General features: G+C 38.2%; 1 protein-coding gene across 2 annotated transcripts in view; it reads left to right on the forward strand.

The window, feature by feature from the left end:
- LOC124595420 (glutathione S-transferase-like) overlaps nt 1-17,936 on the forward strand; it is a 55,310-nt gene that overhangs the window by 10,026 nt on the left and 27,348 nt on the right. Inside the window, exons 1-2 of one of the 2 annotated variants that reach the window (XM_047134152.1) lie at nt 8,229-8,356; nt 8,469-8,626. In XM_047134152.1, coding sequence (XP_046990108.1) covers nt 8,491-8,626 — 136 coding nt within the window. In that variant the 5' untranslated portion in view covers nt 8,229-8,356; nt 8,469-8,490. Of the gene's footprint in view, nt 1-8,228; nt 8,357-8,468; nt 8,627-17,936 lie in introns of those variants that run through there. The other variant, XM_047134151.1, reaches the window with a different exon arrangement.

Here is a 17,936-nt window from a genome sequence, read left to right on the forward strand (position 1 = left end):
ACACCGCCATCTTAGCTGCAAAAAGGATAGCAAGCACAAGCTGCCACACACTGTGATGAATGGGTCATATTGACGCAATGCTTCATACCATTCCTGACATGACATCAATAGAGCCTAACCCACAGTGTGTTGTGTGGGAGATTGGAATGTGTTAGCTGAATTGGGAGGAATGGGATGACCCAGAATGCACTGTGGGCAGCTGCTGTCACAGCGGGTCCTGCAAGGCTGCTTCATCAGGCCATGGCAAGCGGATGTACCCAGATGTTGGGGGCATGGTTCGATTGTCCATGGTAGTCACAGCATGTGATAGACATCAGAGTCGCTTGCATGTATAGTAGTGTGAGAGGCTATTCCTTTATTTATTGGCACAGGTCATCGTTAGCAAAGTGTAGCAGCTATGAGTCATAAACAATCACGTAATGGAAGCAGCAACCGAACATGATAATGTTACAATTGATGTGAAACCCATTCTCAGTAGAAATGATCATATAATTCTTGGAGTGCAACTAAGGAGCAAATTTTCGAAACATGTAATGTCACAGAAAATAAAATTTACAGGAGAAGCAAAAAACTTATACTGCAAAAAATAATTTATCAATCTTTTCGAATTTTACACAAAATGCTTATGTAGGGTTGTTGATAAAAATGTGTTTGTTACAGGGTAAATCTTTTCTTTTACTTCCAAGATGTGATGCCTTTTAGACGAATTGTGGTTCGTTGTTTACTATTGGACAATATGCCTTTTGGTGTAAGCTACTGTAGACACAGTGCATTTTGGTTAGTTTTCAGTAACATACAATGGAAAATACTTTTACTTTTTTGAAATTTCCCGTTTTATTGTTCAATACAGCACTTCAATATCAGAAGTAGAAACAAAAACATAAAGGTGCTTCATTTCCAATGGTTTTTCCAAGAACAGGCTCCTCCTCTAAACAATCACAAATAATATCTTGGGCAATGAGTTTTGTACAAGAAATGCTGCTAATATTGTTGGAAAACTTGTGTCTTGTTGTATCTCCAAATTTTTCCAAATCTGAGGATTACTTGTTTAATCCTGTTCAGAGTTGACACTTCAGATATATTATCAACTTTGTATAATTGTATTCACTTTGCCAAGTGGTAAAAAGACACTTAGAAGGATCATTAGAAAAGTCAATAATGTGAGTTTGATGTTCACGTCAGTTACCCTTTTACTATACTGTATTTCTTCAGATGAATCATTTTCTGACCACTGATCCTGTATATAGGCTTCAAATTCTTACAAAGGTTCTTTAACAAAGTATTTCCCAATCTTTCCCTGAAATCGTTGTTTTATTCATTTCTGCATAAACTTCCTGGCATGAGTTTGGATTCAATATTTCTGAAATTTTACAGTGTTTCTTTATACTTGGCCAAAATCTCAGTCCACAGGGAAAAGGGAGTGTCCTTGAATTGGAAAGCAGAGAAATACATCAGTCTCAGGCATGGAGGATTCTCTTCTAACTAAAAAAAAAGTGAAAAACAGTTTAAAAAAATATGCATCCATTCTTTATTATACTCTCCATCTAGACAGAAAAAAGTTTCTACATCTGATTTCAGTATATGTAACAGTCGGAATAAAAAAAATATATATAAAAAAAACAATACTTTAATATTGAAAAGGAATAGAGTTTGGACAGTTGACTGGCTTCACTTCAGTCCACCAGTCTTAAATTGCACTCAGCATTGCTTAATAACACAAATAAAATAAACCAATGGACTTAATGTGGTTTGATTCATTCATACTAGAGGAGAAAATGTTATTGTTGCATCTGCTACTTTTCAAAGTTCTTATTGAAGATTTTAAAACACCTTTTGATGGGATCTGATTGTAGAAGTGTGTACAGTGGGTCAGAAAATATGATTCAATATCAAACTCAAATTTGTCCACCAGTGGACTTTGCACACTCTGAAAAGTTTCTCCTCGTCTGTTGTTGAAAGCAGAAACAGTAGTGTGTAATAGATTGAGTAAAGAGCTGATCAGTGAGAGGGAAAAATTCAGCATTAAGAACAATGAGAATAACTATGGAAACCAAAATGATCTGAGATCTGAGAATAATGAGCTGAACTGTGAGGTCTACATAGTAAGAATAAAGGAACTAAATGAAAACCCAAAATCTGCTGCAGAAGAAGAACCCATATCACTGCAAATAAATCCAAATGCAAAACCAATGATGAACGGCTGCAAATTGACATCTCCACAGTAGACATGAAATAAATAATAATCCAAAAACTGTTGCGGAAGAAGAGTCAAAATCACTAGAATTTAACCCAAATATAAAACCAATGAAGCTGATACATAGCAACAGCTACATATAGGAGCAGGAAAAGCCAAGTGGAATAGTTGCTATGATAATTTCAGTAAACAGAAAGTTGGCACTTCTACATTTGGCCAGTGATTTTCTTTATGGTATGGACAAAGGAAGGAAAAAAGCTGGAAGTTAAACATTAGCAATAAAAAATATGGACATGATAATGAAATAGAGGCTGAATATTTTATAATTATGGAAAAAGAAATTAATTTCAAAATTCTGCAGTACCATTTGCAGTACCTTAGCTATAAAAAATTATAAACATTTACAAATGAAACATATTGAGACAAAATGATTGTAATTGAATATGGATTAAAAAAGAATGAAGTATGAAGTTTCACCATAAAGTATGTTCTTGCAAACTATTTCTGCAGATCAGAGTGTAAGGGTGGGGAAGTAATAATATTTGTCAAAACAGTTGCGAATTCTGATACTAATTTATATACTCTACAAACAGAATTTTCCAATCATTTTGGGCAACTATGTGAAGTATATGGAAGCAGGAACTCAGAAAGGGAAGACAGGAGAGAGAGAGATCCTATAATTTCAACCACAAAATGTTGGGGAAAGAACAGTGGGCAAACACTCTTCAAGCACAAGGAACAAAGGAAAAATACAGTGATTTTCAAGGAATTATAACACATTTCTTCACTATAGCATTTCCAAAAACAAAGACAAAAAGAAAAATTCTCTAAAATTATCAGTGGGTAATGAAGTAAATGACAGAACTGAGTGCTACATTAAGAATAATAAAATGATGGGAGAGTACTGAAATTTTCAAAATGTACCAGAAAAAGTATAGACAATTGATAAAAAAAGGCAAAAGCTAAATTAATAAACGTGATAACTTCAAAATCAACAAATAAAGTGAAAACAGATTGGGATGTAATTAGCACCAAGAGGGGTAAAAAAAATATACACAGAAAAAATGAAAACATCATAGATAAAACAGAAAGTGACAACATCTTGAATAATAACTACATACATACAGTAGAAAACCTAAAATATGGACATAATGGCAAAGGGAGTCATCAGATGACAGTTACAGAAAACCAAAGTCACTAGCTGTTCTTGAAACTAGGAACTAAAGAGGAAGTGGCAAAGGTTATGAAAAAGCTAAAGGCAAAGAAGTCTGCTGGACATGATGAAATGTCAGACTACCTAATGAAGGAGATAGCTTTCCCGATAAAGTATAATGTAATAACCCAAGCACAATATGGATACCAGAAAGGAAGATGAACTTAAACAGCAAATGAATCCTTAACAGAATTCATTAATTCATTGTTCATGTCTTAGATAAAAGGGTGGTAATTCCTAGAGTTTCCCGTGACTTATCAAAGCCATTTGACACAATTAATCATGCAATTCTACTAAAGAAATAACAGAATACTTGTATCTATGTGCTTGCAGCAGACTGGGTACATTCATCTAAGTAACATGAGGCAACAATGTATTTGTCAACAATGTACAGACATATGAAATAAAAATTAGATGTTCTTGCTGATATTATTGCGCTAAATGTGGCTAACAGTTGAGAGATTTGAGATAAACACTTTATATCTGTCGCTAATACAGCACAGCAGCTCATGGGGAATGAGCTAATTATTAATCTGAAAAAAACTTCATGCGTAGTTTTCAACAATAAACAAAATGAGGAACAATTGGATGTATTATTGGATGGAAGGATTGATGCTTCAGTTACGTGTTTAGGTATAATAAGAGATAATGAGCTAAAGTGGAAACAGCAGGTAAAGAACAAGTTAAGCCCAATTCTATATGCAAGATAACAGCTGACTCAGTACATATGTCAAGACCTCATGTGCACTGTCTGTCACAGATTTTTTGACCGTATATGCAATACGGAATCACAGTATACAGGAAAACTACCATCACAGGAATGAAAAGAATATTCAAACCACAGAAAAAAGCATTTAGATTATACTGAAGAAAAAAGCAAAAATAATCTTGTAGAAATTGTTTTGAGGATCTTAATATTTTAACATTTGCATCACTGTAAAATATTCAAGATCACTGTGACTGAATAACAAGATTCCACAAAATTGCATACCAATGATGCCATTTATTTCCATAAGACAAGAAACTGAAAACAGTTGCACTGGCCTTTCATACAGACTAGATTTTTTAAAAAGAATCTTGGTACTCCAGAATCAATACAAGCATTGCCAAGAGAATTATAAAGCATCAAAAGTGAGAAGACTTTCTGTGCAACCCTAAAAAAATTCTATCGTGTAGCAGAGTACACAAGCTGAGATAAAATTGCTTATTTGGCCAATGAATAATGAATTTTAGTACTGAGAAGTGAAGTAACATTAGGGTGACAGAGTACATGAGCTGAGATAAAGTTGCTTCTTTGGCCAGTGAATAATGAATTTTAGTAATGGGAAGTGAAGTAGTGTTAGACTTAACTGTTCTATTGAACCAGTCAGGTACAATCAAAGATGATAATACAACAGAAAATTATATTTTTTAAACCATTACATCATTATGCACTGGTTAACATTACATGTTGTGAAATACTGCATTATACAGGGTGGTCAGAAGTAGTCTGAATAGTTAGTATTGGTGTTGCTGGGTGGGTTGTACTGGGGAATAATTGTTAAGAAAAAAATTTGACACATTGCAGTGTTTCTGGGTTAATTAAGCACTTCAGTTAGCCAATTAGGGCTTTGCACACACAAATTCAAGCTGCTTGCCAGAGACGGTGTCGCCAAATGTGTCCTTTGTTTGGTTTCCTAAAACCAAATGACTGAATACAAAAATTAGACATTGGATGGTAGTAAGGATTGAACTCAGGCCAAAGGCTGAGCAGTCTCATGTGCTACCATCTATGATATGAGAACAACTACATTAATTGTATCTGGTAGGTCACTTTAATTTTTGACTAACTTCATTGCTAATTAATTCAAAAACAGTGCAGTACACTGAAATTTTTCCTTAAAAATTATTTCTCAGCACAACGTACCCTGCATCAGTCTTATATATATTAGATGATGTGCCCTGCATTCCAAGTACAGAGCAGTAATTTATGGGACCAAAAAATTAAAATCACAATTACAAAAATGCAGAATGATGAAATCATCTGTGTCATTTATGCCATGAAAATACAGTCTTCTATTTTGTTACAAATACTACATTATTGCAAGTTCTGATGAATTTGGTATGCCATCTTCATTTTTCCATAGTTTTACAAAATTAGGTCAGTAACTTAACCAAGCTCAACATTGTCCAATCTGTTTATGTGGATGGCAATATACACTCTAAGAAAAAAAATGTTACACCACCAAGGAATTATCTGAATGGGACAGAAATCAGTACATGCTATATATATGTACACACAAACAAATGATTGTATTTAGTCGATTTATTCAAGAGAAAGAGGGTCACAAGTTAAACCCATCAATAAGGGGCTGACCCACCTCTGGCCCTTGTCCAAGCAGTTGATAGAGTTGTTGGATGTCCTCCTGACAGATACTGTGCCAGATTCTGTCCAATTGGGTCATTAGATCATCAAAATCACAAGATGACTGGAGGGCCCTGCCCATAATGCTCCAAATGTTCTCAATTGGGGAGAGCTCCAGAGGCCTTGCTGGTCCAGGTAGGGTTTCGTAAACACAAAGACAAGCAGTAGAAACTCTCACTGTGTCTGGATTGGTAGTATCTTGTTGATATTTAAGCCCAGGATGGCTTGCCATAAAGGACTACAAAATAGGGCATAGAATGCTGTTGACATACCACTGTGCTGTAAGGTTGCTGTGTATGACAACCATGGGGGTCCTGCTATGAAAATACTATGCTCCTAGCTGTTGGGCTACATGACAGGCAACAGTCAGTTAGTATCCCACTGCTGTCCATGGCATATCAGGACACTTCATCAGTCTAGAATCTCAGTGAATGGAGTAGAATTTCTTCAGTGATAAGTCCCAATTCAAACTGAGCCCTGATGACCAGTGATAATATGTCTGGAGATGCCCTGGACAGTGGTGTACCACCAACCTGACTGTTGCCTGCCATATGGCGTAGCAACCAGGAGTGATGGTCTGGGGTGCCATTTCTATTCATAGCAGGAACCCTTTAGTAGTTATCCATTCAGTATACTGCACTGTTTTTGAGCTGTAAGTTGATGATATTCTATGCCCAATTTTGTTGACCTTCAGGTAAGCCACCCTGGGTTTACATTTCAGCAAGATAGTATTCACCCACACACATTAAGAGTTTCTACTGCTTGTCTCTGTGCTTGCCAAATCCTACATTGTCTAGCAATGTCACTGAACATATCAACAATTGAGAACATTTGTAGCATTATGGGCAGGACCCTCCAACTAGCTCAAGATTTTGATTATCTAATGTGCCAGCTGGACAGAGTTTGGGATGATATCCCTCAGGAGGACATCCAACAATTCTGTCAGTCAATGCCAAGCTGAATAACTGCTTGCATAGTGGCCAGAGATAGACCAATTGTTATTGACTTGCTCAATTTGTAAAGCTCTTTCTCATGAATAAATCAAGTTATTCTGAAATTGTGATCATTTGTCTGTTTGTATGTATATGTAACATCCACCAGTTTCCATCCCATTTGGATAACTTCTTTGTGATGCATCTTTTTTTGTCTTAACATGCACAGTGATGGTAAGAATAAATAATTACTGGTAATTTGGTGACATCTGAATGAACACAGCTATGGTTTGGTAGCAACTGACTGTAAATGAATATTGCTTGTCTGTGTCTAGCTTTGGTGGATGCCTACCAGTGACTGCTCTGTGGCACTGACAACAGTGCATATTTACAGAATCATTTAGAAAAGTTTCTACAAAATATTAAAAAAAAGAGCACTCATTTAATAATAATATAATAGATAGGAATTTTACAAGTGCTTCAGCCCCTTACACATCTGGTAATGACATTATTTTGTGTAATTATATGAACAGTGTACAAATAGCTCTAATGCTGGCTTCTGGTTTGATGAGCAGATTTTTGAGAATCACTATTTCCCCCTTTTTGATAATGAAACTACACAAGTTTTTTTTTTTTTGTAGAAACCAGAATGTTGTTTTTTCAGATATTTCCTTCAGTAACAGGTTTACTTAGTAATAGTAATAGTATACATTTTAGCTTCAGAAAAATTAAAGATTTCAATATGGTAATGTTGATTTTTTGAAATGTGTACCATTTGAAATAAGAATAATCTGACCAGTGATATTTCTTAAATGAAACTTTACAAGTATAATAGCCCTCTAATAAATGTCAGTTTTTGTCAAACCTCACATTTCATCACAATGAACTTCTCAAGAGGATAAATGCAACATAATTGTTCATTTGTATGACTATTTATTAAAACATTCTTGTAAGATTGTAGAATGAAGGCTTTCACGACCGGATGACATGGCTGTTGATATACTTTCCGGGATGTGAGGTCGTGGTCCAAGAACTTTTCTGCTCCTTACGTTTCGTCCAGGACTGCGCTGAGTCGGCAAGACTCAGCAGAGCAGCACCTCTGAGGAAGTCCAGCGCAGTCCTGGACGAAACGTAAGGAGCAGAAAAGTTCTTGGACCACGACCTCACATCCCGGAAAGTATATCAACAGCCATTCTTGTAAGATCCATACAAAGTTCAAGTTAATATTACAAAAAGTGAGAGCATAAGCAATTTATGTACATGATAAATATGTTATGCTGTAATTCTGTTCAGTAGTGATATAGCATTTTTAATGTACAGAGTGGGCAAAATAAATTGTTCAGAAAATATGTTTTTCAGTGTTCAAAGTTAGTTTTTTTAAATACTCAGTAATGAACATGTGCTGTGTAATTATGCATGAGCACCATTTTGTACTGCATTCAGCTGGTCACTGCACATGTCTGCTCCCCTGTCTCTCACTCAAATGTGAAATACTTGGGCCATAGTGTGCAGGAAATGTGCATGCACAAACAAGTGATGGGAACTGATTGGTCCATTGAAATCACTATTTCAACATTTTCTGTGATGAGCAGTTCTACAGTTCATTAACAAGGGTCAGTTCCATGTCAGTCTTATAAATATATTCTGGCCCAGTTTTATTATGCCCACCTAGTTGCGATTGTTTGAAACCCAGTTGACAGTATATGACATTTGTTTCTGATGTAGTTTCAGAGAGACAGTGAAAGACATGCCACCAAAATACAAATTATTTTACTTTCCAATCAGAGTTATTGCTGAGCCAATTCGATTCATTTTGGCATATGTTGGTGCTGAATATGAAGATATTAGAGTCGAATGGGCTGACTGGCCAAGTCTTAAACCAGGTAAACCTATGACATATATCCTGCAAATAGCAGTGAGTTTTAGCCTTTATACCAGTGTACTATGCAGTTGTAACATAATGTGTAAATTATTACAAAAGCCATACATGTTGATGTAAACAAATAATTAAAGTTTCATTGAAATAAAAATACACATTTCCTAGGAAGTTACTGTATCTCCATTTATAATAAAATCTTTGTTGTATCAAGATATCAAATCGGACAGTTTCTTGGTGTGTTTCTGCAGCATGAACTACCACACTGCTCCAGGACAAAACTTCAACTTACTCATCAGATCAGTGTGTAAAATGTGGGAGGTGATATAATGCCAAGAAAGTTTCTAAGTTGCAGTTAATATATTGTTGAGATGTGGATCCAGGAGTGAAAAGTACCCCAGATATCAAACCATTGTTTGTTTTTGTTGTCAAGCACAATGACAATTTCACTCCACGAAGTCCCAAATTATGTGCTGATACAAAACAGCTAGAATTAAATGAAAATAAGCAAAATTATCTCAGGAACTTGTCAAATTACCTATCAATGAACTGTTACTAGTGTTCATTATTGCTTGAGGAATTGCCAGATAAGGTTATTTTAGAAATGTTTTTCCAATTATTATATAGATCAAAATGCAGTCATAAATTAATGGGGTAAATGAATTATTATCAAATATCTCGACTGATACGAATTGGGAACAGCTTCAGCTGGGTCAGTTTTAGGAAGTTGTAGATACCAAAGACATCCTTCTTTAGACATTATGAATAAACTTTCAATCAGAAATTTTCTTGACTAAATGGTTATGGTAACTGTCACAGCACTTTTCCCAAGCACTACATTCCAAGGTCTTGTTTCCTTCAGTCAAACTATGATATTGCAGTGCCTGTGTTGTTAAGAAGAACTGTGCAATGTCCATCTAGACATGCATGCATGTCAAAGGAACAGGCACTACAGTGGCTACAGCCATTATGAAAAACATGAAATGTATTCACAGTTGCAAATATAAGCAACCATCAGCTGTATTGCGGAATGACAGCAATTAAAATTTGTGCCATACCAGGATTGAACCCAGATTTCCCCTTTACATGAGCGGTTGCCCTAACTACTTTGGCTGTCCTTCCAACACCTACAGCCAGACCCCCAACTTCCATACGTCATGATTTCTGCATCACAATCTGTACTTGTACACACTTTGTTTAGTTCCCATACAGGAGAGGACATCTTAATTGAAAATTGCTGCCTAATATCAATGGATAAATGCATTCCAGTGACTGTAGTGTTAAGAAGAATGGTGCAATGTCCCTTCAGACATAGAAGAATGGTGCAATGTCCCTTCAGACATGTATGCATGTCCAAAGAAACAGGAATTGTGGTGACTACAGTCACTATGAAATGCATAAAACGTATTCACAGTTGTGAATATGAACAACCATCACCTATATAAGAGAATGATGGCAGTGAAAATTTTTGCCAGACCGGAATTTGAAACTGGGTTTCCAGTTTTATGCCAGTGGTCATTTTAAACCACTTTGGATATCCATGCTTGTCCAAAGGAACATTGCCTCATTTTTCTTAACAACAGAATCACTCCAATAGTGTATTCATCTGCCAATACTGGGCAGCAACTTTCAACTAAAATATCCTCTTCTGCATGGGAATTAAATAGTGTATGTACAAGTACAAGTTGTGACACAGAAATGATGATGTATGGAAGTTTCTGCCTGGTTATCCATGCATGGGTAACCAAACCAGTTAAGGCAACCGCTTGCGTGAAGTGGGAAGTGCAGATTCAGTTCCTTATACAGCTAATGGTTATTTGTATTTGTAACTGCGCACATGTAGCAGCAGCTGCCGAGCTGAGAGGATGCGCAGCAGAGCAGCAGCAGCACTTGTCTGATAAACTGCAAATTAATTTAGTCTTTGTTTTTTGTTCACATGCTTCTGCAAAGAAATGAACTGTACGTGTGTATTTTACTGTGTAGATTAGTGGTTAGAAAATTAATCGTAGTTTTTGTTATTGCATAAATCTTGCGAATATCCATCCTAGTTGGCTTTCTAGTGTAAATTTTCCCATTGCCAGAAACTCTGTCATGCCACTGAGTTTTAATCTTGTGCTAGTAAGCAGTTTAGATCAGTGCATTCTAGTTTGACTATTTATCTCACGCAGTAACTTTATGGCGAACAGGATTTGTAATAACAGGTATCTGTAAATACATCAACATCAGTAGAGAAATTTATTTCTGTTTAATGGCATGTGGTCTCAGAGTACAGTGAGAAATCTGCACAGCAACTTTTAGTGTTACTTTATTCTCCTTCCGTATATTTTCAAACTCAGTAGCGCCATTTGAGACCTGGTATCTATTTTATACACAGTATGATACGGTTAGGGCTGTGCATGTAGTGAGTGAACACAAGGAGAGTTGGCTTCTGTCCATAAACAGCTGGAAGCTGCATTGGCTACCATCGACAAGCTTCTAACTAATGCTCAAAGTTGCGGTTAAGTCGGGGCAGCAGTGACGAGACCTGCGACACATTTGGTGCCACTGGGGTCCCTTGGTGGCTGGGACGTCACTGCGGTTTCCAACACGCAACATCTGACCGGTCCGTCCTCACTCCAGAGTGGGTGGTAGACAGTGGTGGGTTTGCGTATCACTGGGCGGAAGGCAAAAGAGGGAGCAGGCCATGCAGCTGGCTCCCTACATCTTAGCAACAGCTACGAGGTGCTACCCAGTGTTGATGATAACTCTGAGCCAGCACTGGATGTCTCTTCTGTTGGGCCAGCGGTCGATTTTCCTGCCCAGTCTGGACAAGTACAAAGGATGGGTATGCTAGTCATTGGGAGCTCCAATGTTAGGCAGCTGATGGAGCCCCTCAGAGAGACAGCAGGCAAGGCAGGAAAGAATTCCAATGTACATTTGGTATGTTTACTGGGAGGTCTCATCCATGATGTGGAGTAGGCCCTGCTGGAGTCTATCAAAGGCCCTGGCTGCAACCGGCTGCATGTAGTGTCATAAATCAGCATGAATGATGCCTGCCACTTGGGTTCTGAGGCCATCCTTGACTCCTTTTGTGGCTGGCTGATTTGGTGAAGGCAACTAGCAATGCATGCGGCATGCAGGCTAAGCTGTCTATTTGTAGCATCATACCCATGGTTGATTGTGGTACTCAGGTTTGGAACAGAGTGGAAGGTCTAAACCAGAGGCTCAGATGGCTCTGTGATGGTATCGGATGCGAATTTATCGACCTCTACTATCAGGTGCAAAATTGTAGGGTTCCCCTTAGTAGGTCAGGCATGCACTACACACAGGAAGCAGCTGCTAGGTAGTGAAGTACATGTGGTGTGCATATGGGGCTTTTTTAGGTTAGAGAACACCTCCCTTGGGAGTAAAGACTAATTGTCTGTCAAATCAGCCACAGTGACCTCAGAGAATCATGGTCCTCACAGATCAGAGATAGAAAAGATTAATATGATTTTAGTAAACTGCAGGAGTATCCAAGGAAAGGTCCCAGAATTAGTATCGCTTACTGAAGCTTATAATGCACAGATAGTATTGGGAACAGAAAGCTTGTTGAAACCAGATGTAAATGACAATGAAACCCTAAGTTCAGAGTGAAATGTTGATCATAATGATAGGTCAGTCGCCAATGGTTGTTGTTGTTGTTGTGGTCTTCAGTCCTGAGACTGGTTTGATGCAGCTCTCCATGCTACTCTATCCTGTGCAAGCTTCTTCATCTCCCAGTACCTACTGCAGCCTACATCCTTCTGAATCTGCTTAGTGTATTCATCTCTTGGTCTCCCTCTACGATTTTTACCCTCCACGCTGCCCTCCAGTACCAAATTGGTGATCCCTTGATGCCTCAGAACATGTCCTACCAACCGATCCCTTCTTCTAGTCAAGTTGTGCCACAAACTCCTCTTCTCCCCAATTCTATAGAATACCTCCTCATTAGTTATGTGATCTACCCATCTAATCTTCAGCATTCTTCTGTAGCACCACATTTCGAAAGCTTCTATTCACTTCTTGTCTAAACTATTTATCATCCATGTTTCATTTCCATACATGGCTACACTCCATACAAATACTTTCAGAAACGACTACCTGACACTTAAATCAATACTCGATGTTAACAAATTTCTCTTCTTCAGAAACGCTTTCCTTGCCATTGCCAGTCTACATTTTATATCCTTTCTACTTCGACCATCATCAGTTATTTTGCTCCCCAAATAGCAAAACTCCTTTACTACTTTAAGTGTCTCATTTCCTAATCTAATTCCCTCAGCATCACCCAATTTAATTCGACTACATTCATTATCCTCATTTTGCTTTTGTTGATGTTCATCTTATACCCTCCTTTCAAGACACTGCCAATTCCGTTCAACTGCTATTCCAAGTCCTTTGCTGTCTCTGACAGAATTACAATGTCATTGGCAAACCTCAAAGTTTTTATTTCTTCTCCATGGATTTTAATACCTACTCCGAACTTTTCTTTTGTTTCCTTTACTGCTTGCTCAATATACAGATTGAATAGCATCACGGAGAGGCTACAACCCTGTCTCACTCCCTTCCCAACCACTGCTTCCCTTTCACGTCCCTCGACTCTTATAACTGCCATCTGGTTTCTGTACAAATTGTAAATAGCCTTTTGCTCCCAGTATTTCACCCCTGCCACCCTCAGAATGTGAAAGAGAGTATTCCAGTCAACATTGTCACAACCTTTCTCTAAGTCTACAAATGCTAGAAACGTAGGTTTGCCTTTCCTTAATCTTTCTTGTAAGATAAGTCGTATGGTCAGTATTGCCTCACGTGTTCCAACATTTCTACAGAATCCAATCTGATCTTCCCCGAGGTCAGCTTCTACCAGATTTTTCATTCGTCTGTAAAGAATTTGCATTATTATTTTGCAGCTGTGACTTATTAAACTGATAGTTCGGTAATTTTCACATCTGTCAACACCTGCTTTCTTTGGGATTGGAATTACTATATTCTTCTTGATGTCTGAGGGTATTTCACCTGTCTCATACATCTTGCTCACCAGGTGGTAGAGTTTTGTTAGGTCTGGCTCTCCCAAGGCTGTCAGTAGTTCTAATGGAATGTTGTCTACTCCCGGGGCCTTGTTTCGACTTAGGTCTTTCAGTGCTCTGTCAAACTCTTCACGCAGTATCATATCTCCCATTTCATCTTCATCTACTTCCTCTTCCATTTCCATAATATTGTTCTCAAGAACATCGCCCCTGTATAGACCCTCTATATACTCCTTCCACCTTCCTGCTTTCCCTTCTTTCCTTAGAACTGGGTTTCTATCTGAGCTCTTGATATTCATGCAAGTGGTTCTCTTTTCTCCAAAGGTCTCTTTAATTTTCCTGTAAGCAGTATCTATCTTACCCTCGTGAGATAAGCCTCTACATCCTTACATTTGTCCTCTAGCCATCCATGCTAGGCCATTTTGCACTTCCTGCCGATCTCATTTTTGAGGCGTTTGTATTCCTTTTTGCCTGCTTCACTTATTGCATTTTTGTATTTCCACCTTTCATCAATTAAATTCAGTATCTCTTCTGTTACCCAAGGATTTCTACTAGCCCTCTTCTTTCTACCTACTTGATCCTCTGCTGCCTTCACTATTTCATTCCTCAAAGCTACCCATTCTTCTTCTACTGTATTTCTGTTCCCCATTCCTGTCAATTGTTCCCTTATGCTCTCCCTGAAACTCTGTACAACCTCTGGTTCTTTCATTTTATCCCGGTCCCATCCCCCTAAATTCCCACCTTTTTTCAGTCTCATCAGTTTTAATCTACAGTTCATAAGCAATAGATTGTGGTCAGAGTCCACATCTGCCCCTGGAAATGTCTTACAATTTAAAATCTGGTTCCTAAATCTCTGTCTTACCTTTATATAATCTATCTGAAACCTTTTAGTATCTCCAGGGTTCTTCCATGTATACAACCTTCTTTCATGATTCTTGAACCAAGTGTTAGCTATGATTAAGTTATGCTCTGTGCAAAATTCTACCAGGTGGCTTCCTTTTTCATTTATTAGCCCCAATCCATATTCACCTACTACGTTTCCTTCTCTTCCTTTTCCTACTCTCGAATTCCAGTCACCCGTGACTATTAAATTTTCATATCCCTTCACTACCTGAATAATTTCTTTTATCTCATCATACATTTCATGAATTTCTTCATCATCTGCAGAGCTAGTTGGCATATAAACTTGTACTACTGTAGTAGGCGTGGGCTTTGTGTCTATCTTGGCCACAATAATGCATTCTCTATGCTGTTTGTAGTAGCTTACCCACACTCCTATTTTTTTTTATTCATTATTAAACCTACTCCTGCCTTACCCCTACTTGATTTTGTATTTATAACCCTGTATTCACCTGACCAAAAGTCTTGTTCCTCCTGCCACCGAACTTCACTAATTCCCACTATATCTAACTTTAACCAATCCATTTCCCTTTTTAAATTTTCTAACCTACCTGCCAGATTAAGGGATCTGATGTTCCACTCTCCGATCCGTAGAACGCCAGTTTTCTTTCTCTTGATAACGACGTCCTCTTGAGTAGTCCCCGCCTGGAGATCCGAATGGGGGACTATTTTACCTCCGGAATATTTTACCCAAGAGGACACCATCATCATTTAATCATACAGTAAAGCTGCATGCCCTCGGGAAAAATTACGGCTGTAGTTTCCCCTTGCTTTCAGCTGTTCGCAGTACCACAACAGCAAGGCCGTATTGGTTAGTGTTACAGGGCCAGATCAGTCATTCATCTAGACTGTTGCCCCTGCAACTACTGAAAAGGCAGTTGCCCCTCTTCAGGAACCACACGTTTGTCTGGCCTCTCAACAGATACCCCTCCGTTGTGGTTGCACCTACGGTACGGCTATCTGTATCGTTGAGACACACAAGCCTCCCCACCAACGGTAAGGTCCATGGTTCATGGGGGTGGTTTGTTTATCACAGTAAAAAAATTCAATAAAATCTAGTTAGGTTATCATGGATTCTGAATGTGAATTAATCTGGATGAAACTGAGTATCAAAGAATGGTTGCAAATGGTGATCAGATGCTTTTATAGACCACCTGGGTCAGGCTCTGTAGTTGTAGAGTGCTTCAGACAGAACTTGCAGAACATCATTAGTGATTTTCCTGATCATGCTGTTGTAATAGGGGGTGACTTCAACATGCCAGGTATAGATTGGGAGTGTTATACCATCAAAACTGGTGTCAGAGATAGGGAATCATGTGGCATTGTTCTGGATGTCTTGTCTGAGAATTTCCTTGAGCAGATAGATAAAGAACCAGCTCATGAGCGTAACGTCTTAAACCTCGTGGCAACGAATAGACCTGAACTTACCAAATCAGTTAACACAGAGGAAGGTATCAGTGATCATAAGGCTTTGACAGCATCTATGACGTCGGGTCCTACAAGGAATGTTAAAAAAGATAGGAAGATATCTTTGCTCAGCAAGGGCGACAAGATACAAATTTCAGAATATCTCAGCAGTCAGCATCAAGTACTCGCCAATGAGGATGAAGATGTGGAGAACAACTGGAAAAAATTCAAAGGCATCGTTCAATATGCCCTAGACAAATATGTTATGAGTACGGTTTTAAGGGATGGGAAAGACCCACCATAGTGTAATAGCCATATCTGGAAAAGTGCTATGTAAACAAAGAGCACTTCATCGCAGATTCATGAGAAGTAAAAACCCAGCTGACAAACAAAAGCTGAATGAAGTGTAAATGAGCATAAGGAGAGCAATGAGAGAAGCATTCAATGATTTTGAAAGTAAGATGTTATCAACTGACCTGAGTAAAAACCCTAAGAGATTTTGGTCATATGTAAAATCAGTAAGTGGGTCAAAATCATCTATTCATTCTCTTAGTGACCACACTGGCACCATAATGGAAGATAATAGAGAGAAGGCCGAAATACTGAATTTGGTCTTCCGAAGTTGTTTCACCGTAGAAGATCGTAACACTGTCCCTCCTTTCAATCATTGTATGAACATCGAAATGGTATATATTGAGATAACTGATCACAGAATTGAAAAGCAGCTACAATCGCTTGGTAGTGGAGAGGCTTCAGCACCAGATGAGATACCTATAAGATTCTATAAAGATTACGGCAAAGAAATTGCTCTCCTTCTATCAGTAATTTATCGTAGATCATTTGAGCAATGAAAGGTACCTAATGACTGGAAAAAAGCACAAGTCATTCCCGTTTTTAAGAAAGGCCATAAGACAAATCCACCCAATTATAGACCTATAACATTGATGTCAGTTCTTGGAAAATGAACATCTCCTCTATAAAAATTAACATGGATTCCGCAAACAGAGATCCTGCAAAACTCAGGTCACTCTGTTCCTCCACAAGATCCACAGTGCAGTGGACAACAACGCTCAGGTTGATGCCATGTTCCTTGATTAAGGAATTTGCCGTTTTAAAGAAAAAATGTGAGATAATGGAGTAGTGGAACAGACCTGCGATTGAAATCAACACGCCACTCTTAACCGAACTAAATCGACAGGTGTAAAGGTAATATCTGGGGTACCACAGGGAAGTGTGATAGGACCTTTGCTGTTTACAATACATATAAATGGTGTAGTAGAAAGTGTCAGATGCTCTTTAAGGCTATTCACAGATGATGCAGTTGTCTATACCAGAGGAGCAATGCCAGAAGATAGTCATAATTTGCAGAATGACCTAGAGAAAATTGATGAATAGTTCTGCCTCTAGCACTTGAGCCTGAATGTAAACAAATGTAACATATTGTGCATACACAGGAAAAGAAATCCACTATTCAGCTACGCTATTGATGACAAACAGCTGGAGACAGCATCTGCCATAAAATATCTAGGTGTAACTATCCAGTGGACCTTAAGTGGAATGACCATATAAAACAGATAATGGGAAAAGCAGCCACCAGATAAGATTCATCAGAAGAATCTTAAATGTAACTCATCCATGAAAGAGGTGGCTTATAAGGCATCATTTGCCTGATTCTTGAGTATTGTTCATCTATCTGAGATCACTATCAGGTATGACTGATAGAGGAGACAGAGAAGATACAATGAAAAGTGGCACATTTTGTCACGGGATTGTTTAGCTGGGAAGAGAGTATTATTGCAGATGTTACAAGAGAGGCGTTCTGTATCACAGAGAGATTTAGTATTGAAATTTCGGACAGCACTTTTCAGGAGAAGTCAGACAACTTATTACTTCCCTCCCACATACATCTCGTGTATTGACCACGAGGAGAACATTCGAGATACTAGATCCAAACAGAGGCTTACCAACAATCATTCTTCCCATGCA

This window comes from Schistocerca americana, chromosome 2, assembly GCF_021461395.2.
Source record: "Schistocerca americana isolate TAMUIC-IGC-003095 chromosome 2, iqSchAmer2.1, whole genome shotgun sequence".
Lineage (NCBI taxonomy): Eukaryota > Metazoa > Arthropoda > Insecta > Orthoptera > Acrididae > Schistocerca > Schistocerca americana.